Source organism: Akebia trifoliata, chromosome 4 (assembly GCF_017979445.1).
Source record: "Akebia trifoliata isolate Shusen 1 chromosome 4, ASM1797944v1, whole genome shotgun sequence".
Classification (NCBI taxonomy): domain Eukaryota; kingdom Viridiplantae; phylum Streptophyta; class Magnoliopsida; order Ranunculales; family Lardizabalaceae; genus Akebia; species Akebia trifoliata.
The window spans coordinates 17,660,870-17,681,854 of NC_141378.1; the positions used below are offsets into that span (position 1 = coordinate 17,660,870).

The 20,985-nt window shown below is 34.9% G+C and overlaps 2 protein-coding genes across 7 annotated transcripts; one reads left to right on the forward strand and one right to left on the reverse strand.

Moving 5' to 3' along the window:
• Positions 1-5,438: 5,438 nt before the first annotated feature.
• Positions 5,439-7,079, reverse strand: LOC147404242 (hydroquinone glucosyltransferase-like). The gene has a single exon (XM_086437720.1). The coding sequence runs from the start codon at positions 6,979-6,981 to the stop codon at positions 5,731-5,733; it is 1,251 nt and encodes a 416-aa protein (XP_086293846.1). The 5' UTR covers positions 6,982-7,079; the 3' UTR covers positions 5,439-5,730.
• A 5,823-nt stretch (positions 7,080-12,902) lies between these two features.
• CHC1 (SWIB/MDM2 domain superfamily protein) lies at positions 12,903-20,729 on the forward strand. Of its 6 annotated transcripts, none has more exons than XM_086440115.1 (4): positions 12,919-13,005; positions 16,556-16,621; positions 17,605-19,272; positions 20,321-20,729. In XM_086440115.1, exons 3-4 carry the CDS (start codon positions 17,666-17,668, stop codon positions 20,394-20,396), a joined length of 1,683 nt encoding a protein of 560 aa, XP_086296241.1. In that variant the 5' UTR covers positions 12,919-13,005; positions 16,556-16,621; positions 17,605-17,665; the 3' UTR covers positions 20,397-20,729. The 6 variants fall into 6 exon arrangements, with proteins under 6 accessions (XP_086296245.1, XP_086296241.1, XP_086296240.1 ...); XM_086440114.1 differs by having other exon boundaries at positions 17,638-19,272; XM_086440116.1 differs by having other exon boundaries at positions 17,645-19,272.
• Positions 20,730-20,985: the final 256 nt, after the last annotated feature.

The following is a 20,985-nucleotide window of genomic DNA, read 5'->3' on the forward strand; positions in this document are numbered from 1 at the left end:
ACATCCTCAATGGCATTCAGCAATGATTGAAGAATTTAATGCTCTACTAAAGAATCACACTTGGTCTTTGGTTCCGGCTTCAACCGCTACAAACTTAGTTGGATGTAAATGAGTTTTCAAATTAAAGAGACGTGCAGATGGTTCTATTGAGCGTTACAAGGCCCGTCTTGTTGCTAAGGGGTTCAATCAACGTCATGGTTTAGATTTTGATGAGACTTTTAGTCCAGTGGTTAAACCCCTGACTATTCGTTTTGTTCTCTCCATAGCACTTAATTGAGGGTGGTCCATACGGCAACTTGATGTCAAAAATATTTTTTTACATGGGGTTCTGAATGAAGTTGTTTACATGAAACAACCACTAGGTTTTACAGATCCTAATTACCCTCATCATGTTTGTCGTCTTCATAAAGCACTTTATGGTTTACGTCAAGCTCCACGGGCCTGGTTTGAAGGTTTTAGTAGCTATCTTCTGGAATTGGGTTTTCAATGTTGTCCCTCTGATACATCTATGTTTATTCATCATGGTGTTCATGGTACGACTATTCTACTTCTCTATGTGGATGATATTATTCTTACCGGAGATAGTACTTATTTTATCTCTCAACTAATTTGAGCGTTAAATGCTAAATTCGAGGTTAAAGATTTAGGTGATCTACATTATTTTTTGGGTATTGAAGTCTCATCATTTTCAAATGGCCTTGATTTGTGCCAAACAAAATACAGTCTTGAATTACTACGTCGTGCCAATATGCTTGGAGCCCGACCTTGTTCTTCTCCAATTGCAGCTGGGGCCAAATTATCTCTTTATGATGGTGATCCTCTTATCGATGCCACCTTATATCGTAGCCTGGTTGGTGCACTTCAATATCTCACCATGACTAGACCTGATATCACCTATGCAGTGAATCAAGTCTGTCAATTTATGCATCAGCCCCATACTTCTCATCTTGTTGTTGTTAAACGCATCTTGCGCTACATCAAAGGTACTCCACATTATGGCATTCGTCTTAATCGTTCTAAAGATGAGGTTGTTCGTGTTTTTTTCGATGCTAATTGGGCAGGTTGTCCTGATAATCGTCGCTCTACTACGGGTCTATGCATTTTCTTTGGCCCCAATTTAATTTTGTGGAACACTAAAAAGCAAGCTACGTGACTTGCAACGGTTCCTCGAGATCAACGTACTCGCCATCAATCTATCTATCAAAGGTTGGCAAGTAGATCATGAAGGCTAGAAGGGAAGCCGGGGAGGCGAAGAACGCGTACTTCGGGATAGATAGTTTGTCGACAATGTCAAAGGTGTCTATGGTGAAGAAGCCGGCAATTAAGACTGTTGGCCGAGCTGAGTTAGCAAGCACCGATTCGATACTTGAGAGAGATTCTTTGATGATTATCAAGATTCGAGTTTGGATATGGGTGTCTTCTTTGACAAGGGAGGAGATGTTAACTGGAGGGAGGTCAACAAATTGGAGACCATCAATAAGGGTCAACGACTAGAGGAAATTGTATTATATGGGTGAGGCCTCGGTAGTGATGATGAGGAAAGTGACGTGGCAGCTATGAAGGGTGACGAGGCGCTTAGCAAGCTCGATACAGGGGATGATGTGGCCCATTCCAGGGATTGGGAGTAATACTATGTGCAGCTTCATGGTTTATATGAATTGAGAGAGAGAGAGGCTTGCATTGTTAGTGAACTCACGTTTGCTTAATTTATACTAATTAGCATTTGCAATATTAGAATTTTTTTTTCTTCTCAAATCTCAACTGGCCTCACAATAAGATTCGCATGTAATCTTTAATTGCATTATTTGATGGTTTATACATTTTAATTTCTTAATTTGGACTCAACTACTCTAGGCAGGGGTGGAGCTAGTAAAGAGCTGGTGGGGGCAATTACCCCACAGAACTTTGAGACACCCTTATATTTTCAACTAATTATATGCCCCATTTGTCCCCACTCCCTCACCTCTCTCCCCATTTGTCCCCCACACTCTCACCTCTGTCCGATCATATTTTTCAGCACAAATAATTTTCCTACCATTCAAGTTCTTCAACTATACAACTCATAGTTTGCCCCCACTACAAGATAATCCTGGCTCCGCCCCTGACTATAGGTTGTTAATATCTTGGGGAAAGCATAGGTAAATTATTAAATTATGTATGCTTTGCAAATATTCATAAGTCCAGAACCTATGCACCCAAGTTGGAGGAACGAAACCCTCCTCCCACATAGAGGAGGAATTAAAACTTTTCCAAATTTAAAATATCTCCTTTTCCAAATTTCCTTGGATTGTAACTTCCATGACATACATTGAGGGGTGGGAGGAGGGTTTCATTCCTCCACCTGGGAGCATACACTCTAGTTTCATTGAATAATGATAAATGAATGGTAAATCATAAGTAGTCTGTACACGGTTGATGTGGCAAGGGTACAAAATCATAAATCTTTTTTTCTTATGTATCTCGAAAAATAATCTATGATTTTATGCCCTTGCCACTTAAATTGTGTATAGACCACGTATGATTTATCGCCTGCATTCGTCACGACTTATATTCATTAGGCATTAACATGCTTGCCAACATGCCTGATCCCAAACCATATATATATGTGTATGTATAAGAATTCTAAAAAATTTAACTTTAGAAGAGACTTTTCAAGATTTGTTAATTATACTTTCTTGGAGGACTCTTTGGGTTTTCCATCCCTTCATGTGTTGTAAGGGGTACGCCCGAAGATTGATGAGATAGGTTGCAATTGAGTTACTTCAACCCATAAGTCCTGCTGGATGACCTCAAGATTGTATCTCATATCGCACTTTCCTGACGTGGAAGTTTGTAGAAATCGTAGATGCTTTTTCACTCGTATCTAAATGAAAAGCATCTATGATTCTTACACACTTCCATGTCAAGAGAGTGCAATACAAGGTATAATCTTGAGTTCACTTCAACATTATTCAATATAGATAAAAAATATTGAGTGGTGTTCAAAGGCCCTAAAGAGAGTCTAATATTTTTTCAATATATGGGCTAGTTTTTTGTGAGTATAATCTCTACAGTTAGGGGATCATCATCACCCTGGTACACATTAGTACTTCAGAGCATTTCTCTCTCTGAGTCAAAATAAAAATCAGCCCATTCCGAAACTTCTAACCCCATCAAAAGTATTGATTTACAAAAATAAGACAGTCCAGATTCTTCAACTTGTAAGCTAGGGTTAGAAGTTTCAAAATGAGCTGATTTTTAGTGAAGATCATCTCTTCACCATAGAGATCATCGTCATAAAAAATCAGCTCATTTCAAAACTTAGAACCCGAATTTTGAAAAATATTTGACACAATGTTTGACTCTCTCCAGGGCCTCTAAATGCTTCCTTAAGATACTACTTGAGATACGCAAGGAGCACAGTCTCCCACAATAATAATAATAATAACAATTATAGAGTATTGATGTTTCCATCAATTATGAACACCTCGAGATTACTAACACCACAAGTTGAAAGTCTACTATAAGTGATGTCTTCTTTATCCTCGGGCATCATAGAAAATATCTTTGAAGTTCAAGTTAGAAATCTTAAGTACAGAAAATCATAAAAAATAAAAAAATAATAAAAGGTCCTACCACTAAGGGGTTTTTTTCCCCTTATTTAAGGTCTACCAACGATAATCCTTTCCGGAATTTACACTATTAGTCATGTTGGTTCTTTGGAGATTTATTGAATCTTTCTTCTATAATTGTAAATTAATTAATCAAAGTTTGCTTGCTAAATAATAATAAAAATGTATGGTTGGTCATCCCGATGAGTTATAATTTGGTGTATGTGATTTACTCGGAATTATATATTACTCAATTGTTTCTTGATGTATACACATATATAAAGCACTAGTTATTAGGAGTGAACAATTTATAATGTCAATTATGGCAAGCCACTGATTAGTACATAATTGAATAGATTAACTTGGATAGTAGACAATTCTAGAAAAGTAATCGATATTTAATGTTCTTTGAGTATTATTGATATTTTAATATTTAATATAATAGCGTTGTGGGATATAAACTACAAAATGATACCATAGTTTTAACTTTTAAGACTTGTTGAGTCGATGTGAATCATGATTGAGTTGACTCAACAAAATTAAATAGTTGAGTCAACATGAATAATCTCTGAATTGGATAAATATTTTGATTGAATTTATATATAATATTTTGTAGAGAACAAATAATATATTTTATTACATATTTAAAATACTAAAAACTATTTTTTAAATTTTTATACAGTTAATATATCTTTATTTGATTTGCAAAAAGGTATTTATTTATTTGACGCATCATAAATCAATTGACTCACAAATTGTTGAATCGACTCGATAGACATTCGAATCTCATCGAGTTCTTAAATTTTAAAACTTTGGATAATACAAAAAATACTTTAAAAAAAGTCAATTTAGAATTTTACAGAGAATCACGACTGACCAATCGCATGAATTTAAATGTATTGAGGACATCCCCAATTTACAAAACTACTCACATTAAGCTTCGTGCAATTGGTCGGTTGGGATCCATAAATCTCGTAATGAATTTTCTGCAAAGAAAAAATCTCTCACAAAAGATTACGTTGCTAGTGCATAAAATTGTAAGAATTATGACTATAAAAACTAGGTGCAACTTGGTTTGGTTTGAAGTTAAATTGAAACCAAACAGATATAAGTCGGTTCTACAAATTTGAAATCGAAATCGAACTAACTATCCCCTAGAACCGAACCAACCCAAATCGACATTAATTTGGTTCAATTCACGGTTCTCCTAAATCATAATGACCATTTTCAATGGTTCTAGCATTCAATTTATACGAAAAGAAGAACTTCAATCGTGTCGTCTGTAAGATCTTCAATGGGGGAAAAACTTCAATCGATGATATAGAGCTTTAATGAAAATCATTCGATTGATCCAAAATCTAATCAATTTCACTAACTTGCAGATTTGTAACATTCGTTACATTTGCGATCCTGTAAGGGATTTAATCCACTCTAAACTCTAATAGCTATAACAAGGTGATGTATCACATGTTGCCACTTGCACATAGATACATCACAAAATCTCTTAATGGCTAGCTTTTATTAGGGGTGCACATTGGATCGATCTAAACTGAACCAAACTAGTTAAGAGTGGTTTGGTTCGATTTTGTATAAAGTCGGTTTGGTTCTAGGTTAAAGTTAAAAAAATCGATTAATTAGGTTGGATTCTCGATTTAGGAGTGTCCTAGAATCGAATCAAAATACATGTAAGGGATGATTTGACAATTAAATATAAAAACATTATAAATTAATTTATTATATTAATTCAATCAATGACACAATTGTATTCAAATTAAATGAGACAGCTTTATTTTAAAAAAATAAAAAACAAAAACAAAACAAAATGTCAACTTTATGTCAAATCAAATCAAAAATTAAATTGCTCAAGAGTCCTGCTACCCTTACTAACTTAGTGAGAAAACAATACCTTACCCAACTTTGTCCACGGTCAACATGACCTTGAGATGTACTTTATTAATAAGTCTACTACAATCCATCTCATTCAAATTAATCATTTTCTAACACAAATTACCTAAGAACATATTTTTCAAACATTGATCAATAATTCTAAACATAGATTTGAACCCCAAAGGTTTTACATGCATGTATTAACAAATCCATGCATGTATATATAACTATCAAACCATCAATTTGTTTCTAATCAAATTTCCCTCAATAATACACTTCTCTTCCATTCTTCAACCACGTGTGACAGAGAATTATAAGAGGACCCACTTTCCTCTAAAGCTCTCAACCCACTCTCTTTAAGCTCCTTAACCCTTTCTCTCAAACCCTTCCCTTCTTCACCCTCCATCACCAACCTCACCACTCTCTCAATCTCCTCTCGTCCAACCATTCCCTTCTCAACCTTAACTCGCTCTGCAACCCCGAGTTCATCCATAAGTATCACTGAGTTCATCTTCTGCTCTGAGTGAAGAGGCCATGCTATCATGGGTACACCATGGCTGATGCTCTCTAGGGTTGAGTTCCATCCACAGTGAGATAGAAACCCACCTGTTGACACGTGTCCTAGAATCTTTATCTGTGGGGCCCATGTTGGGATCACCAAACCTAATCCATGGACCCTACTTAGAAACCCATCAGGTAAGTAATCGGAAGGTTCATTGTGCTCTCTTCCAAGATTGGTAAAACTCGCTGACGTCATGGTTTCTTCAGGTCTCCTAACCACCCAGATGAATCGTTGCCGACTCATCTCCAACCCATACGCCAACTCAGTGACCTGTTTCAGTGACATCGTCCCACCACTCCCAAACGAGACAAAAATAACCGAATCTAACGGCTGCCTGTCTAGCCACGTCATCAAATCAATTTCTGATTTCATATCGGATCTTATAAGCGGACCCACTGGATAAACACGTGGAGTAGGTATCTGCCGTAGGATCGGATCTTCATTCAAGGCTTTAATAGATGTGCTCTCCAAATCTTGACACGTGTTAACCAAAATCCCATCGGCCAAGTGCAATCGACTAGCATGGTGTAAGAAGCACTTGTACCCATCTACCTTTCGATTTCGAACTGGGTCAATCAGGTCAACGATTCGAATTGGGTTGCAACCCGGGACATGAACAGGTTCATCGAGATCAACAAACTCGCCATCGATATCTCTATCAAGGATCGGTAAGTAGATCATGAAGGCGAGAAGTGTTGCTGGAGAAGTGAAGAAGACGTACTTAGGGATAGATAGCTTGTCTGCGATGTCGAAGGCGTGGGTGGCGAAGAGGTCAACGATGAGTACTGTTGACCGAGTTGAGTTGGCAATAATAAACGATTCGATGTTGGGGAGAGATTGTTTGATGATGATAGATGTGCGTATCTTGATGTCGTCTGTGGGAAAGATGGAGATGTTGACTGGAGGAAGGTCAACTATGTGGAGGTTATTGGGAAGGATCATGGAATGGAGGAACTGGGATAGGATAGGTGAGGCGTCGGTAGTGAGGATGAGGAGGCTGACGTGGCAATCATGAAGGGTGACGAGGCGTTTGGCCAGCTCTAGATGGGGGATGACGTGGCCCATACCAGGGATTGGAAGTATTGCTACGTGAAGCTTCATGGTTTTTACACACACGTACGCACGCACGTACGAACACACAAGGGGGGGGAAAGAGAGAGAGACTGCGTTTTATTTACGAAGAGAGTTGGAATTAATGGAACCTTTTGTTCGATCAAAATATTCGTTTTGTCTTTAGATTGAATAACTTAGTTGAATTAGATTCGTGTTGTCCATGAAATTATTATAAAAAAATGGAAAATGCTGGAATGACACAAACGGAGACAAAAGGTGACACAAATGATGTGGTGGCGCGCACATAACCATAGATGCTTTTGACATATATCTCATGAAAAATCATCCACGATAAGGGTGTCAATGGGTCGGTTCCGATTCGGCTCCTATGATATTTGGAACCATAATCTTTATATTTTATCAGTTCTGATTCTTGTCGATTTCGATTCCGATTTTAAAATAAGTGGAATCGGAATCGGAATCATAAAAAATCATGGGTACCCGTCGATTCCAATTCTTAATAATTGAATGAGAAAAATTATTTCAAAATCATTGTAGTAAAAAATTTCTTCTAAACAATAACATATTATTTGTAAAGTATTAACTTAATAATAATTTGTTCCACTAAAATGATGATTTAATGACATTTATTTTCAAACATTAAAATGTATTTTCTTTATGAGTAATAAATTTGAAAAGAAATGACTCTTCTTAAACTCAAATATTTAGTTTATATGAAATTTGAAGAATTTTATATCATATATGTTAATTTTAAAATATAGGATTACCTTGAATCATGTATAATGTAAAAATAAATGACAAAATAAATCCATTCTGGGTACCCACGGGTACCCATTGGATAGAATCATCCTATACAAATTTAACATTTCTCTTCAGCATTTCATTACTTTCAACTTAAAATTTAACTCTTTATAGAAATTTTTAGATTTCTCTATGAAAATTTAATCATTTTTTCCCCAAAAATCTTGTTTTGTTAGTCTTCCTAAAATCAGTCATCTTCAAACTCTTCAATCCCTTTAGTAATTTTAATTTATTTAACTTTTTCTCTAATTCATCTTTTTTTTTTCAATTTGCAATAATTCACTGTAGAAAACCCTAAATTTTTCTATCCATGATTTCATCGTTTTATGCTTTAAAAAAAAAGATCTATCTTTCCTTAAAGTATGAAGATTGAAGTAGATAAAATCTTCAAGCTTGAAGATGAGAGTAAAACTTTCACTCAAATAGATTGAAGATAATTAGTTTTGAGATTGAAGTTAGGGGTATTTGGGTCTTTTTATTTTAGTCTATAAGAGGACTGTGGTCGAGGGAGACTCGTCATTAGGTTCTATAAGGGGTATCTCTAATATTGAGCAAAAATAGGGTGCAGCATGTCTAAATCACCCTAAAATTGCTTCTTAATTTAGAATTGCGGTGTATCATACTAGCTGTTGCCAGGTTATCAATGGATCGGATCAGATCGAAATCTGAATTCGATAATTCCAAGTCCAGATCATAATGAATTCCATGACCCAATATGATAACTTGTAGTTGTAGGATCAATTTTGGATCAACCATATGGTATTGGTTTCAGATAGGGTCGAGATCTCATACAAAGTCTCATTTCTATAGATAGAAACCGTGTCTACATGGCACAATTTGATTAGGAAACAAATGCATTAGACTTTGTGAGGTTAGTAGTCCAAGGTGTTTTAAACATCAACTAAACTGTGTCACATAGATACCTATTCTTTTTAATAGGAATGATACATAGATTCTGTTTCTTTCAAATCTAATCTAATCATCTTTCGAACCCAATGGATCGACTAGTCAATGTATAAAGGGTTAGGATTTAATCTCACAACGAATCTCGAGAATAACTTTAATTTTATTATTTTTTCTCTTTTATTAAATTTTCAAGAATACCCTTTAAATTTTATTGTCTTTTCTCTTCTACATTCTTTCTCTTCTAAATTTTCAAGAATACCATTTATCCTCTTCTCCCCTCGTTTTCAATAATACTCTTCCAACTTTATTATCTTTTTTATATTACCCATTTCCAATAACACATCTCCAAGTTTATTGTCATTCTTCTCCTAGGTAAAGTCTAGTTAATTAATTTTAAAAAAAAATATAATTAATGAATATTTATAGGGTTGGGTTCTGTTGATTCAAGAAATATATAACACATAATCTTGATTATGTAAAAAGAAAATCCAATGGTTGAAATTATTCTCGAAATATGTTTCATTGAGATATATATTACCAAGATATGCATAAAATTCCAATTGTATTACATGGCCGAGATCATGTGTTATTTCTTGAGCCAACTTAACCGGACCCATATTTAAGTTATATATTTTACTTATATATATAGTTCCATCATGTTGTATTAGGTTCAATCCAAATATTGATTTTGGATCGAATTCGAAACTACACACATTATACCAAATATGAGTCTAAAGTTTAAAATGATAAATCCGATAAAGAATGTCTAAAGGTAGGGCTATCAATGGATTGGATCATATTCGACATTTAATCTGTTCCAATATAACTACATGTCTAGAACAAGGATTTGCATTGTGATGCAATCTAATAAGAATTCGATGTGATAGCTCGTTGGATCAGTTTTGGATCAAACCATCTCCCAATCTGTTAGGGATCAACCCAATAATGTGTTTGAAATATATAAATGATGGACATTTAATTATATCTTACTAGTAAGTGGCACGTGCAATCACACATGTATCACAAGCTCTTATCTGTAAGTTAAAATATTATTAAAGTAATCTTGAAGATAATATATATATATTAAAAATATATTGTTATAATTAAAAAACTAACTAACATGATTATAGGATAAATTTCTTACTAGATCGATACTCATTCGAACAAAACTTGATCTAGTAATAATCATACCTAGTAGAATCTATATATAATCAAAATCGATATACTCCATGTTTGTACTCAGGCCTATGGGCTCATGTGGCTAACATTTTACATCATCCAATCGTACAATGAATTGTCCATGTCTTGATGACCATCCCTATAAAATTTCAGTTCATTTTTGACATAACCCATCAAGGGAGTTGAGCTCCATACATCTTGCCTGTTCGAGAGGGAAAAACCTCTTAATGGACTTCTCAAAAAAAAATTTCTCCAAACCTAATTTCCTAAACCTTTAACTATCGTCTACTTTTCAAAGATTAGGAAAAGTAAATCTAACCTAAGTAATCACATCCTCGAACAAATTTTTAAGAATTCTACTTATATACAAATCAAATCCCGTTTGATTATAAATTAACTCTAAGCAATAATAAATTTATTTTAATTATTAATAGGGTTTGGAATAGTATATATAATATTGTCTTGTTTCTTTCTTATGCATTTTCGATTGAACATGCTCAAACACTAAAGGTATGTTTGATTGCATGGAAAGTCACTTTCCATGGAATTTGAAATCCATGGAAAATTAGTTGTGGAAAATAGGTAGGGTTGGAAAATCAAATTCCATTGTTTGATTTCACTTAGATAAAATCATGGAAAATTATGAGAAAAAAGAAGAAGAGGAGAAGGAGGAAGAAGATGAGAGGAGGGGGAGAGGAAGAAGAAGATGACGAGGAAGAGGGAGGGGGGAGGATGTGGTGGCGGCGGCGACGACAACAACAACGATGGCGACGACTAAGACGGCGACAGTGGCGACGACGACGGAGGTAAGTGAGGAAGATGGGGGGAGAACGTGGTGTGGTGACGGAAGAGGTGGCGGATGAAGAAGAAGGAGAAAAAGAAAAAAAAGAAGAGAGAGAGAGAGAGAAGGTGGTCGGAGACGGAGCTAACGGCTACGGCAATGGCTATGGTAACGACGGCAATGACGACGACGGTGAGGTTAGTGTAATGGTGGTGGTGGTGGTAGGGAAGAATTGATGATGAAAAATATGGGTGAATTTTATTTTCCCACCTATATGGGTGGGAAAGTGAAATCCATGATTTAGTGGACTTTTTGAATGGGGTGGAAAATGAAATTCCATTTCCATGTGCAATCAAACACTTGTAAAATGTCATTTTCCATGAAAATTGATTTTCCACCCTATTTTCCATGTGCAATCAAACATACCCTAAGAGTGTGTTTGATTGTAGAACAAATCCTATGGCAAATCATTTGCCCCAGAAAATCCTTATTTTCCGGTGTTTGACAACAAAATAAAATAAAAAAGACAGAGAAAAAGAATTTTCTCGTGCATAGAATTTTCTGTCACAAGATGAAAATCTTTTCCTACCCTCTCGTTTAGGAAACCATTTTCCACAGCTCATTGTTTGTAATTTACACGTTAATAGTTTTTATATCAATTAAAGAAAGTCATTAACCCATCTCAAAAAAAAAAAAGAGTCATTAATCTATCCATACAAAAATAATCAATTTATCCATAAAAAATGGGTATAGTTTGTTAAACAAATTAATAATATTTATTTATAATTTTATTAATATAAAGATTCTGTTCTCCGTTTGGTTCGATTCTATACAAGGCATGAGTCAAGAACCGAATCAAATTTGTCAGTTCTCTAGAACCAAACCAAAGTTAATTATAAATGGAATCAAACCAATTCAAAACTCTTGATTTGGTTCGATTCTTGATTTGAACCAGACCAAGTTGCACCCCTAACAACAACAATGAACAAGTCAGAAATAATTAATGTGGTTGTTACAACATCAATTAACGTGTAAGTTATAACCAAACTTGGGAAACCAAATGACAAGCCCACCTACAAAAAATACGATCTGGAGTCTGGCCAAAGTTCTGGCTAGGCCGAGTTTTGGGCCAGAGAAATTGGGTCGCACCGGCCCATAAGTCCAATATAAGTAATTTATAATTTATCTTCTTTTGTGAAAATTATAAGTCAGAGATGGATATGTTACTGGTTAGTAAGATCCGAATCGTTATTTAATAAAACAAAAAAAAAAAGGGATTTGTATCTGGATATTCTTAGATCCGAAAAGACCCTATCCAACCCATTTTATGCCCTAGGTTAGGGTAGTAGTGCCTTCTCTCAAACTTAAAATTTACTATCTAAATAAAAATATGATCCACTGAAATTAAGTAATTTCTAATTTATCTCTTTTCATAAAAAAAAATTATGACTTTTTCAAAATATATATTAGAGTTGTCGATGAGCTCCCTTTTTTTTTTTTTTTTTAATTAAAAATGAGCTTCCATTTAATCGTAAACCCCGATTTTGATTCCATATTTTCAACACTCGATTAGAGTTGGGTCTAAAAGAAATTGAATCGACAGGAACTGAAATTAATTGGTTCTACTCGATGGATACCCATGAGTACCGAAAATTGATTTATTTTACTATTTTTTACATATTATAAATTGTTAAAGGTTTGCCATACCACTTAAAGTAATTAGATTTTTTATAAAATACATAAAGTTTTCATATAAATTATACATTCTAATTTAAAATGTTCATCATTCTTGCTCGTTTATTACTTATAAAGAAGATGAATTTTAATTTTTTTTAAAAAGAGTTAATTTATATATATTATTAGAATAAATTGTATTTATTTTATTATATAATCTTTAAAAGTCTTTTATTTGATATTTTAAATTATAAATAAATCCTTTTGGAACATGTGGATTTTTGTACATGCTCTTAGTAATAGTTGGGAATAGAAGTTTTCTTTTATAAATAGATAGACAATTTAAACTGAGTTAAATGGTTTATCTCGAACAAAACGAGGTGACTCGAGAGTCAACTTGGTATGCGTGTTGGTTGGACGAGACGAGACAAAATACCGAGTTTTAAATCCACTTTAGGTCTCAAAATTTTCATTTCTTGGTGGGGGAGAAACCAGAGCACGAAGCACGACATCGAAGTCAAGAGGCCGGAGTAGACAGTCGACATCATCAGGTGGGACCCACACACACTCTCTCTCTCTCTCTCTATCTCTCTCTCTCTGTTTCAAAATTGGAGAGAGAGATGAACTCCATTAATGGCTTCCGCCAAGTTTAAGAGCATCTCTCTCTATCTCTATGTGAAAGGGCGAATTCTTGCCCTAATTTAAATCAAAGACTATTTATGTATTTTTGTTAGATTTCTGATTTTCTAGGTGTAGGGTTTTGTATGAGTTCTAGTGAGAAGAATAACTCCTCTGACTACTGAAATTGCTTGATTCAAATCTAGTTTCTTGTTTAAAAGGTTGTCTTTGATGGGGGAGATTAGAAGCTGATGCCAACAGTAGAAAAATGCATAGATTCACATTAAAACTATAAAAATCTAGGGCTTTCTTGCCCTAGTCATCTTGTCTCGGATGAGATAAATACTCGGTTTAGAATTATTTATTAATCTATATTTATATTGCAATAATTATAATTATAATTATAATTTTTATATAAAATAATGTGGATTACAAGATGCTTAGTCACAATATCATATTTTGTTAAGATAATAAATTTTAAAATTTTTTAAAATTAATTATTTTTATAAAAAAAATACAACAACAACAACAAAATACCCAGTTGACTCGGTCGATATTCTCAAAATATCGGGTGATTCACATTGGATGTCGCACTCGTTCATGAGCGATATGGAGATGACTCGTTGGACGATTTTTGTGGTTTTGGATGCTTTGAAGGATCGAAACCACGGTGATAATAGCATATCTGTCAATTGTTCCTAAGTGGAAGTTTTGAAGGGACAAATTGATAGTGTTAATTCAATGGTCTTTGGTGAGAAAGCTTTAAATGATGTAATCCATGGATGATCGGTTTGTGCTTTTGTGGAAATTTGTGTTCCTGATCTGTGGTGGGTACTGGGTAGTTCTGTTTTGAGGAAGAAAATTGTGGTGATTATATGTTATTTTGATTGAAGTTAAGGTTTTTAGCTTTTGTAGATCTTATTTTACTCAAGTATCATCTTTAGTTTGTTTTTAAAAGTTTAAATGAGACAAATTTTGGAGGTTATAATGATTAGGGTTGGTAATGGTATGGATTTGAAGGGGTTGGAGGTTTGCATGCATATATTGTTGTTATTTTGACTTGTAGAGAGACAAAAAGGGATTGATTTCTCGCAAGAGCATTATTCAAGTCATGAATGGGGACATTAGTATACCTTATGTGGGAGTTAATGGGATTGGATTTAAAGTCTTGGACATAATGGATTTCAATTATTTTTCATTTTTCTTATTACAGTGTGATTCTTATTGTTTCAACCATTCTCCAAGCCTCACATCGAAAATTCCGTTGTGTTTCAATCATCTATGGATATTATTTGATGCCTTGGAGATTTTCTTGCCTAATGATAGTAGTAAAAGAACAGATTATGAAGCTGGTGTTGGGCCTAAGATTGAATGGAATTTTGGAGAGAGAAGGTTAGTTTTATCTAGTGCTATTTTTCCTCATAAAATATGTCAAACTTTTTATGAAGTTCCCTCAACTTTTTGTTTGGGGGGGGCTGAACACCACACAAATCAGAATGAACTGCTTACACATTTCTCTCTTCAAGTCATCCTACTTGTTAATGTCACACTAAATGTTCTTTGTCTCGGCATACTGCACCCCACCATAGCTAGGTGTCACCTGTGAGGTACATTTTTTTGGGATAAAAAAATGTCCAAAGGAAGGCCTTTTCAACCTTTCCTCAAAACAATTGTGCCACCCGCTGAGGGGCTAAGGCATGAGTAGGTTGTTTTAGGAGTAATACCCTTGTAGTTGATTGGCATTGTGGGTTTAGAGATGTTACTATTTTCCTGATCATTGAGGAAATTGACATATCTTGGAAGCACTTATTTGATGACATATATTTCTTCACAGTTGGACTTGGATTTTTTTTTTTTTTGATAAGCAGATTAATTGTATTAAAAAGAGGACGATCAAGATAACCAGCCAAAGAACAAGAGTTGGACTTGGATTTCCTTATTGGGTTTGAGGTCTTGGGTAATTGTATCTCCGTAATTATCAAATTCTGTTGTTTGAACTTGCTATGAACTCTTTTGTTGGAGCTATGGACAATTCTTTGCTAGTAAAGTAATGATCCATTTTTTTTTAAATTAAAAATAAAATATTTAAATTTATTTAGACAACTTATTTAAAATAATAATAATAATTCTTAATAGATTGAAGAAGTTTAAAAGAACTGGTTTTCGAAAAAAAATATGAAGATATTGTTTTTAGTTAAAAGTTAAGGATGAGGGCATCCAAGTCATTTTCATAAGCTTATGAGAAAAGCCTAAGTTCAAGGGGGTTCATATTATTTAGTTGTAAACAAAAAGAGGCATCTCAAATACTTACAAAATCTTGGGGAGCTACATCTAATTTATGCAAAATAAATTAACCCTTCCTTTCAACAGAATAGGGAGAAGAGTTGAAAGAAAGCAAGAGATCGAGAGAAGGTTTGAGAGAGAGTTTCTAGAGAGGTTAAAGGAGAATTGAGAGAGGGAGATCGGCAAAAAAGAAGGTTTTTAGAGAAAAATAGAGAATCTAGAGAGAGAGAGAGAGAGAACGTTGGAAGAAAGAGGGTTGTTGTTGTACATGTGTGTAGTTGGGGGTAAATACCAAAATAGAAATTGAAGAAAAAGAAAAGGAAGGATTGGTGGTTCAGTGTTGGGATTTACTAATTAAGGTAAGTATTTGGTTTTAATGTTTGGGTTTCAGTTGATTTCATCTTGAATTACATTAGAAGTTTTTTTTTTTTTGGTTGGTGTGGTATTCATTGATAGATATTTAATTGATGATTGGATTATGAGTTGATGGATTTATGGTTAAATGAACTTAATGTTAGGTGCTTGAAGAATTGTCAAGCCTAAGTAAATTATTGTTTATGGTGCTTCAAGTGTTTGAGAAATTGTCAAACTTAGAAAAAATTTGCATTGGGTTTTGTTAGAAGTTGAGTATGATAAAAAGGAAACTTATTGGTGGCTAGATAAGAACCTAATTGTAAAATGCATGCAATTAGGTGAATTTAAATGAGTTTGTGTTAGTATTCATTGTATTATAACTAGGCGATGTTGATGATGTGATTAATTTCACAATTATCAGTAGCAAGTGTTAAGTTTAGTTTAATAACAATGTATTAGTTAGGTTTATGCTCACAGGTTATAATGCTTTAAGGTTAAGAGGGAGGTGAAATTACATTTTTGGTAGCTTCAATAATTTTGATTAATTTCAGGTTTGAATGGATATTCCCATTGATGAGAAATTAGTAGAAAAGATATGTATCGGTATTTTGATATTTATGAATGTAAAGTACAAAGAATGCATGAGAATGTAAGATTATGGAACTATTTATGGATAATGAAACTATGGTGTTTAGGCCTTAGGTGGGGATATGCTAATTTGGGCAAGTGAAGTTTAGGACATGTTGTGTTGTTAGTTAGATTGTTAGTATATAAGCTATAAAATTATTTTATTGTAAGCATTTGCATGTGTTATTAATAAAATTAGTTTTGATTTTATTATTTTAGAAAGAAGCAAGCGGGAAAAAGGAAACGATGCCAATTTAGCCATTGTATCTACAACTTATGATTTAGGTAAGTAGTCTTCCTTATTCTAGAGTTTTATAATAGTAATTAGAAAAAGTTTAATTGAATTACAGGTTTAAAGAAGTTGTTTTTATTTAATGAGTGCTACTTTGAAAAGGTAACCGTACTCTTGATAAAAGGTGCACGGGTTTTGATTTATAAGCTTGATTGAAAAGTGCATTTGCATATAAATGATTATTTGGTTTATGGTAAATGAAGGTTTGCTTGTGTTAAAGCATATGAATTTTTGTGTAATGTTTTAAAACCCTTTCTTTTTTATTTTCCATAAATTAGATGTAGCTCCCCAAGATTTCGTAAATATTTGAGATGCCCCCTTTTGTTTATAACTTAATAATATGACCCCCAATAAACTTAGTCTTTTCTTATAAACTTATGAGAACGACTTGAATGCCCTCATCCTCAACTTTTAACTAAAAATATATCTTTTTTTTTTTTTTAAACCAGTTCTTTTCAACTTCTTCAATCTCTTGGAATTTTTTCATTTTTTTAAAATAAGTTATCTAAATTAATTTAAATCTTTTATTTTCTAAATAAAAAATATTGGATCATTACAAGTAAGTTTATGCATGGTTCATGGTCTTCACTTACATTTGATTAACAAGATTAAGAATTTCTATATTGGATTTATATCCATTCATTTTCGGGGATGGCATCTTTTCTTTGGATCAGAATCTACCTTGACTAAGCATAACTTCATATCATGAAGTGGTATAATATCAAGAATGTGATCTACAATTTCTTAGCAGTGCACTTCATATCATGAAGTGGTATGAATATCAAGAATGTGATCTACAATTTCTTAGCAGTGCAACTGCATCGTTTTTCCGTGGTTTGTATGGTGATGAAAAATGATACTAAATTTTGAATTGTTAACATATTTTTGTAACCTGCTTTACTGGTCGTAATCTCATTGTTTTCCTCATGTGTCTCTATAGACTTTAGCCATAATTTTTCTTTCCTTTTTTGTGCAGTTATTTTGTGGAATTGAGTGGTTTCTTGCTTAGCTTGCAGAGTCTGTTCTATTAGGTTGCAATGTCGGCCAATAGCAATAACCCAATGAGGAATATCGGTGGTCTGTCCCCTTTGGATAATGCTGGAATGGTCTCGTCATCTCTGCCAATAAACCATCCATCTCATCTTCACCCTCAGTCACAAACTCAAACACCAGATGGTTCTCATTTTCAGGGTCAGTTTCAGTCTCCCCTTCGGTCCCAGGCTTTGAACCAGGTTCAAGCTCAAGCTCTGGCACAGGCACAAGCACAAGCTCAGGTTCAGTCCCACCAAGCTCAAGCTCAAGCGGCACATGCCCAATTTCAAGCGCAGTTACAAGCTCAAGTTCAAGCGCAATCCCTTGCCCAGAACCAAATTGCCCCCGGAATTGGTCATCTAGGTGCCTCTTCACCCTCTATGTCAACACCTGGTACAACAAGTGCTAAGCGGATTCTTCAGAAACCCCCCACACGTCCTCCTGGTCCCAACACTCCGAACACTGCTTCCCCATTCAAAACTATGGAGCTAACCCCTGCTGCTCGTCGAAAGAAGCGGAAGCTTCCTGAGAAACAGTTGCCAGATAGGGTAGCGGCGCTTCTGCCTGAGTCTACTCTCTATACTCAGCTACTTGAGTTTGAGGCTCGGGTGGATGCCGCTCTGGCAAGAAAGAAGATTGACATCCAGGAATCCTTAAAAAACCCTCCTTGTATACAAAAGACTCTTAGAATTTACATTTTCAATACATTTGCTAATCAGATTCGCACAATCCCTGAGAAGCAGAACGCTGATCCCCCTTCTTGGTCATTGAAGATAATTGGGAGGATTTTGGAAGATGGGGTGGATCCAGACTCTGGTGGAGTGATCCAGAAACCAAGCTCATCATATCCAAAGTTCTCATCTTTCTTCAAGAGAATTACCATTTCCTTGGATCCAAGTCTCTATCCAGATAACCCTACCATTATATGGGAAAATGCTCGATCACCAGCCCCTAATGAGGGTTTTGAGGTTAAAAGAAAGGGAGACAAAGAATTCACTGCGAGTATACGCCTTGAAATGAATTATGTACCTGAAAAATTCAAGCTTTCACCGGCTTTGACGGAAGTTCTCGGTATTGAAGTTGATACCCGTCAAAGAATTATTGCTGCAATTTGGCATTATGTCAAGGCGAGAAAATTGCAGAACCCAAATGACGCATCTTTGTTTTCATGCGACCCGCCTCTTAGAAAAGTGTTTGGGGAAGAAAAGATGAAGTTTGCGATGGTTTCACAAAAGATCTCACATCATCTGTCCCCTCCACAGCCTATACATTTGGAGCATAAGATAAGGCTTTCAGGAAGCCAGCCAGCTGGGAATGCTTGTTATGATGTCTTGGTCGATGTTCCTTTCCCATTACAAAAGGAAATGTCAGCTTTCTTGGCTAATACGGAGAAACATAAAGAGATTGATGCGTGTGATGAAGCAATTTGTGCTGCTATAAAGAAGATTCATGAGCATCGTAGGAGGCGTGCCTTCTTTCTTGGGTTCAGTCAATCTCCAGTGGAGTTTATTAATGCTTTAATTGCTTCTCAAAGCAGGGATCTGAAGCTTGTTGCCGGAGAAACGAGCAACGCTGAAAAAGAGCGTCGTTCAGACTTCTACAACCAGCCATGGTGCGTATCGTCATTCCAATACTACATACTTTTTTGCATACATTTGAATGTGTGTTCAAAATATTTTCTCCACTTTGTTGGTTTAGAATAATTGTGATTCACGCTTTTATCTGCAAGGAAATTCCACTCTGTATGGTCTTTTTGGATGCATATGATCATCCAGTTCCCATGAATTTGGGCCGTGAGATTTCCGACACAGAGCTCATCATATCAAACTCAATTAACAACTTTATGCAGACTTATCAAAAAAAAATACCACCTAATGCTTGGTGGCAGCTGAGCAAGTTGTTCATCAAGCCTTGTCCTAAAAATTTGGGGCTCCATTCATTTCTGTCTAAAGGCATGTCTACAGTAGGGGTGTCAATGGGTACCCATTTACCTGGAACCGGAAAACCCACCAATTCCGGTTCCCTTTTTATTGGAACCAATTAGAGTTGGGTCTGATATGGAACCAGTTTATTTTGTCATTTATTTTTACATTATACATGATTTAAGATTTTCCTGTATTTTAAAATTAATACATATTGTGCAAAGTTCTTCTATTTTTCACATAAACTATGCATTGGAACTTAACATGGATAATCTATTCTAAAAGTTTGTTACTTGTAAAGAAGATAAATTTTAATTTTTGAAAAATACAAAAATAATAAAAATCAGAACTCATAGCTTTAGTGGAACATATTATAATTAAGCTAATACTTTGTAGATAATATGTTAATTTTTAAAAGGAATTTTTTTTATCATGATTTGAAATAGTTTTTCCCATTCAATTCTTGAGAATCTGAACTGACTGGTACCCGTGTGATTCTTGGTGGTTCCGGTTCCACTAATTTTAGAACTGGAACCGGAAAAAAAAAAAATGCTTATGGTTCTAATTACTGTAGGAACTGAACTGAAACCGACCCATTGACACCCCTAGTCTACAGAGCACATGAGTTAATTTATTTATTTCTCTTCCGATTTTTTGGTTAAGTGTAAAAATAATCACAACTTCTTCCTTTTTATGCAAATTGTGACGAATTTTCCTTTCCTCCTTAATTTTAATTAGGGTTGAAGATGCTGTAATTCGCTACCTGAACCGCAAGCCAGCTGGCACAGGAAGTGACGCTCCTGGAAGCACATGAATGTGGGACATCATTGTCTGCCGAGGAACAGGTTTAATGTATTGCTGATTATTCTGATTTCCATTCATAGACCCTTTCAATGTCAATTTAACACAGCTTTTATCATTTTGGATGAGAGAGACTCTTGAAAAAGGGTTCCTGATTTGCTCCACGAAACCAGATTGGTTTTTTGTCCGACATGAAAAGGGTCATATTGCTGCACCAGCATTTCCAGTTAAGTTGAAGTCGATGTGTGGATCTTGAAGGATAACTAGCGTAGACTTGTACTCAATTTTCTTTTCAACCAGACTGCTAATGTATGGTAAAAGGTGATGTATTTACTTCTGTTTCTCATATTTGTTTTCAGTAGTTAATTTGTGCACTTGTACACAATTTTATTGTTTACTAAGTCATGAAGCCCTGGATAAAGGTTGGCGGCTGGTTTAAACTCTGCTACCCCCCTAACATGAATCTTAACCAGACATTTCTTTCTGTTCATGTTGGGAGGATGATCAGATTTGGCTTTGGACTGAGTGGAATGGAAGAATGGTGTTGTAGTAGTAGTTGGTTCACAATGCTCAAGGGCATAACATGGGAGCTGTTGAACCCA

Bases quoted from the DNA above. Each gene is read 5' to 3' on its own strand.
- CHC1 (XM_086440119.1), top strand. From the start codon at position 17,666: ATGTCGGCCAATAGCAATAACCCAATGAGGAATATCGGTGGTCTGTCC. The intron at 19,273-20,320 runs GTGCGTATCGTC...AATTTTAATTAG, and splicing joins GACTTCTACAACCAGCCATG to GGTTGAAGATGCTGTAATTC.
- LOC147404242 (XM_086437720.1), bottom strand. From the start codon at position 6,981: ATGATCCTTCCCAATAACCTCCACATAGTTGACCTTCCTCCAGTCAAC.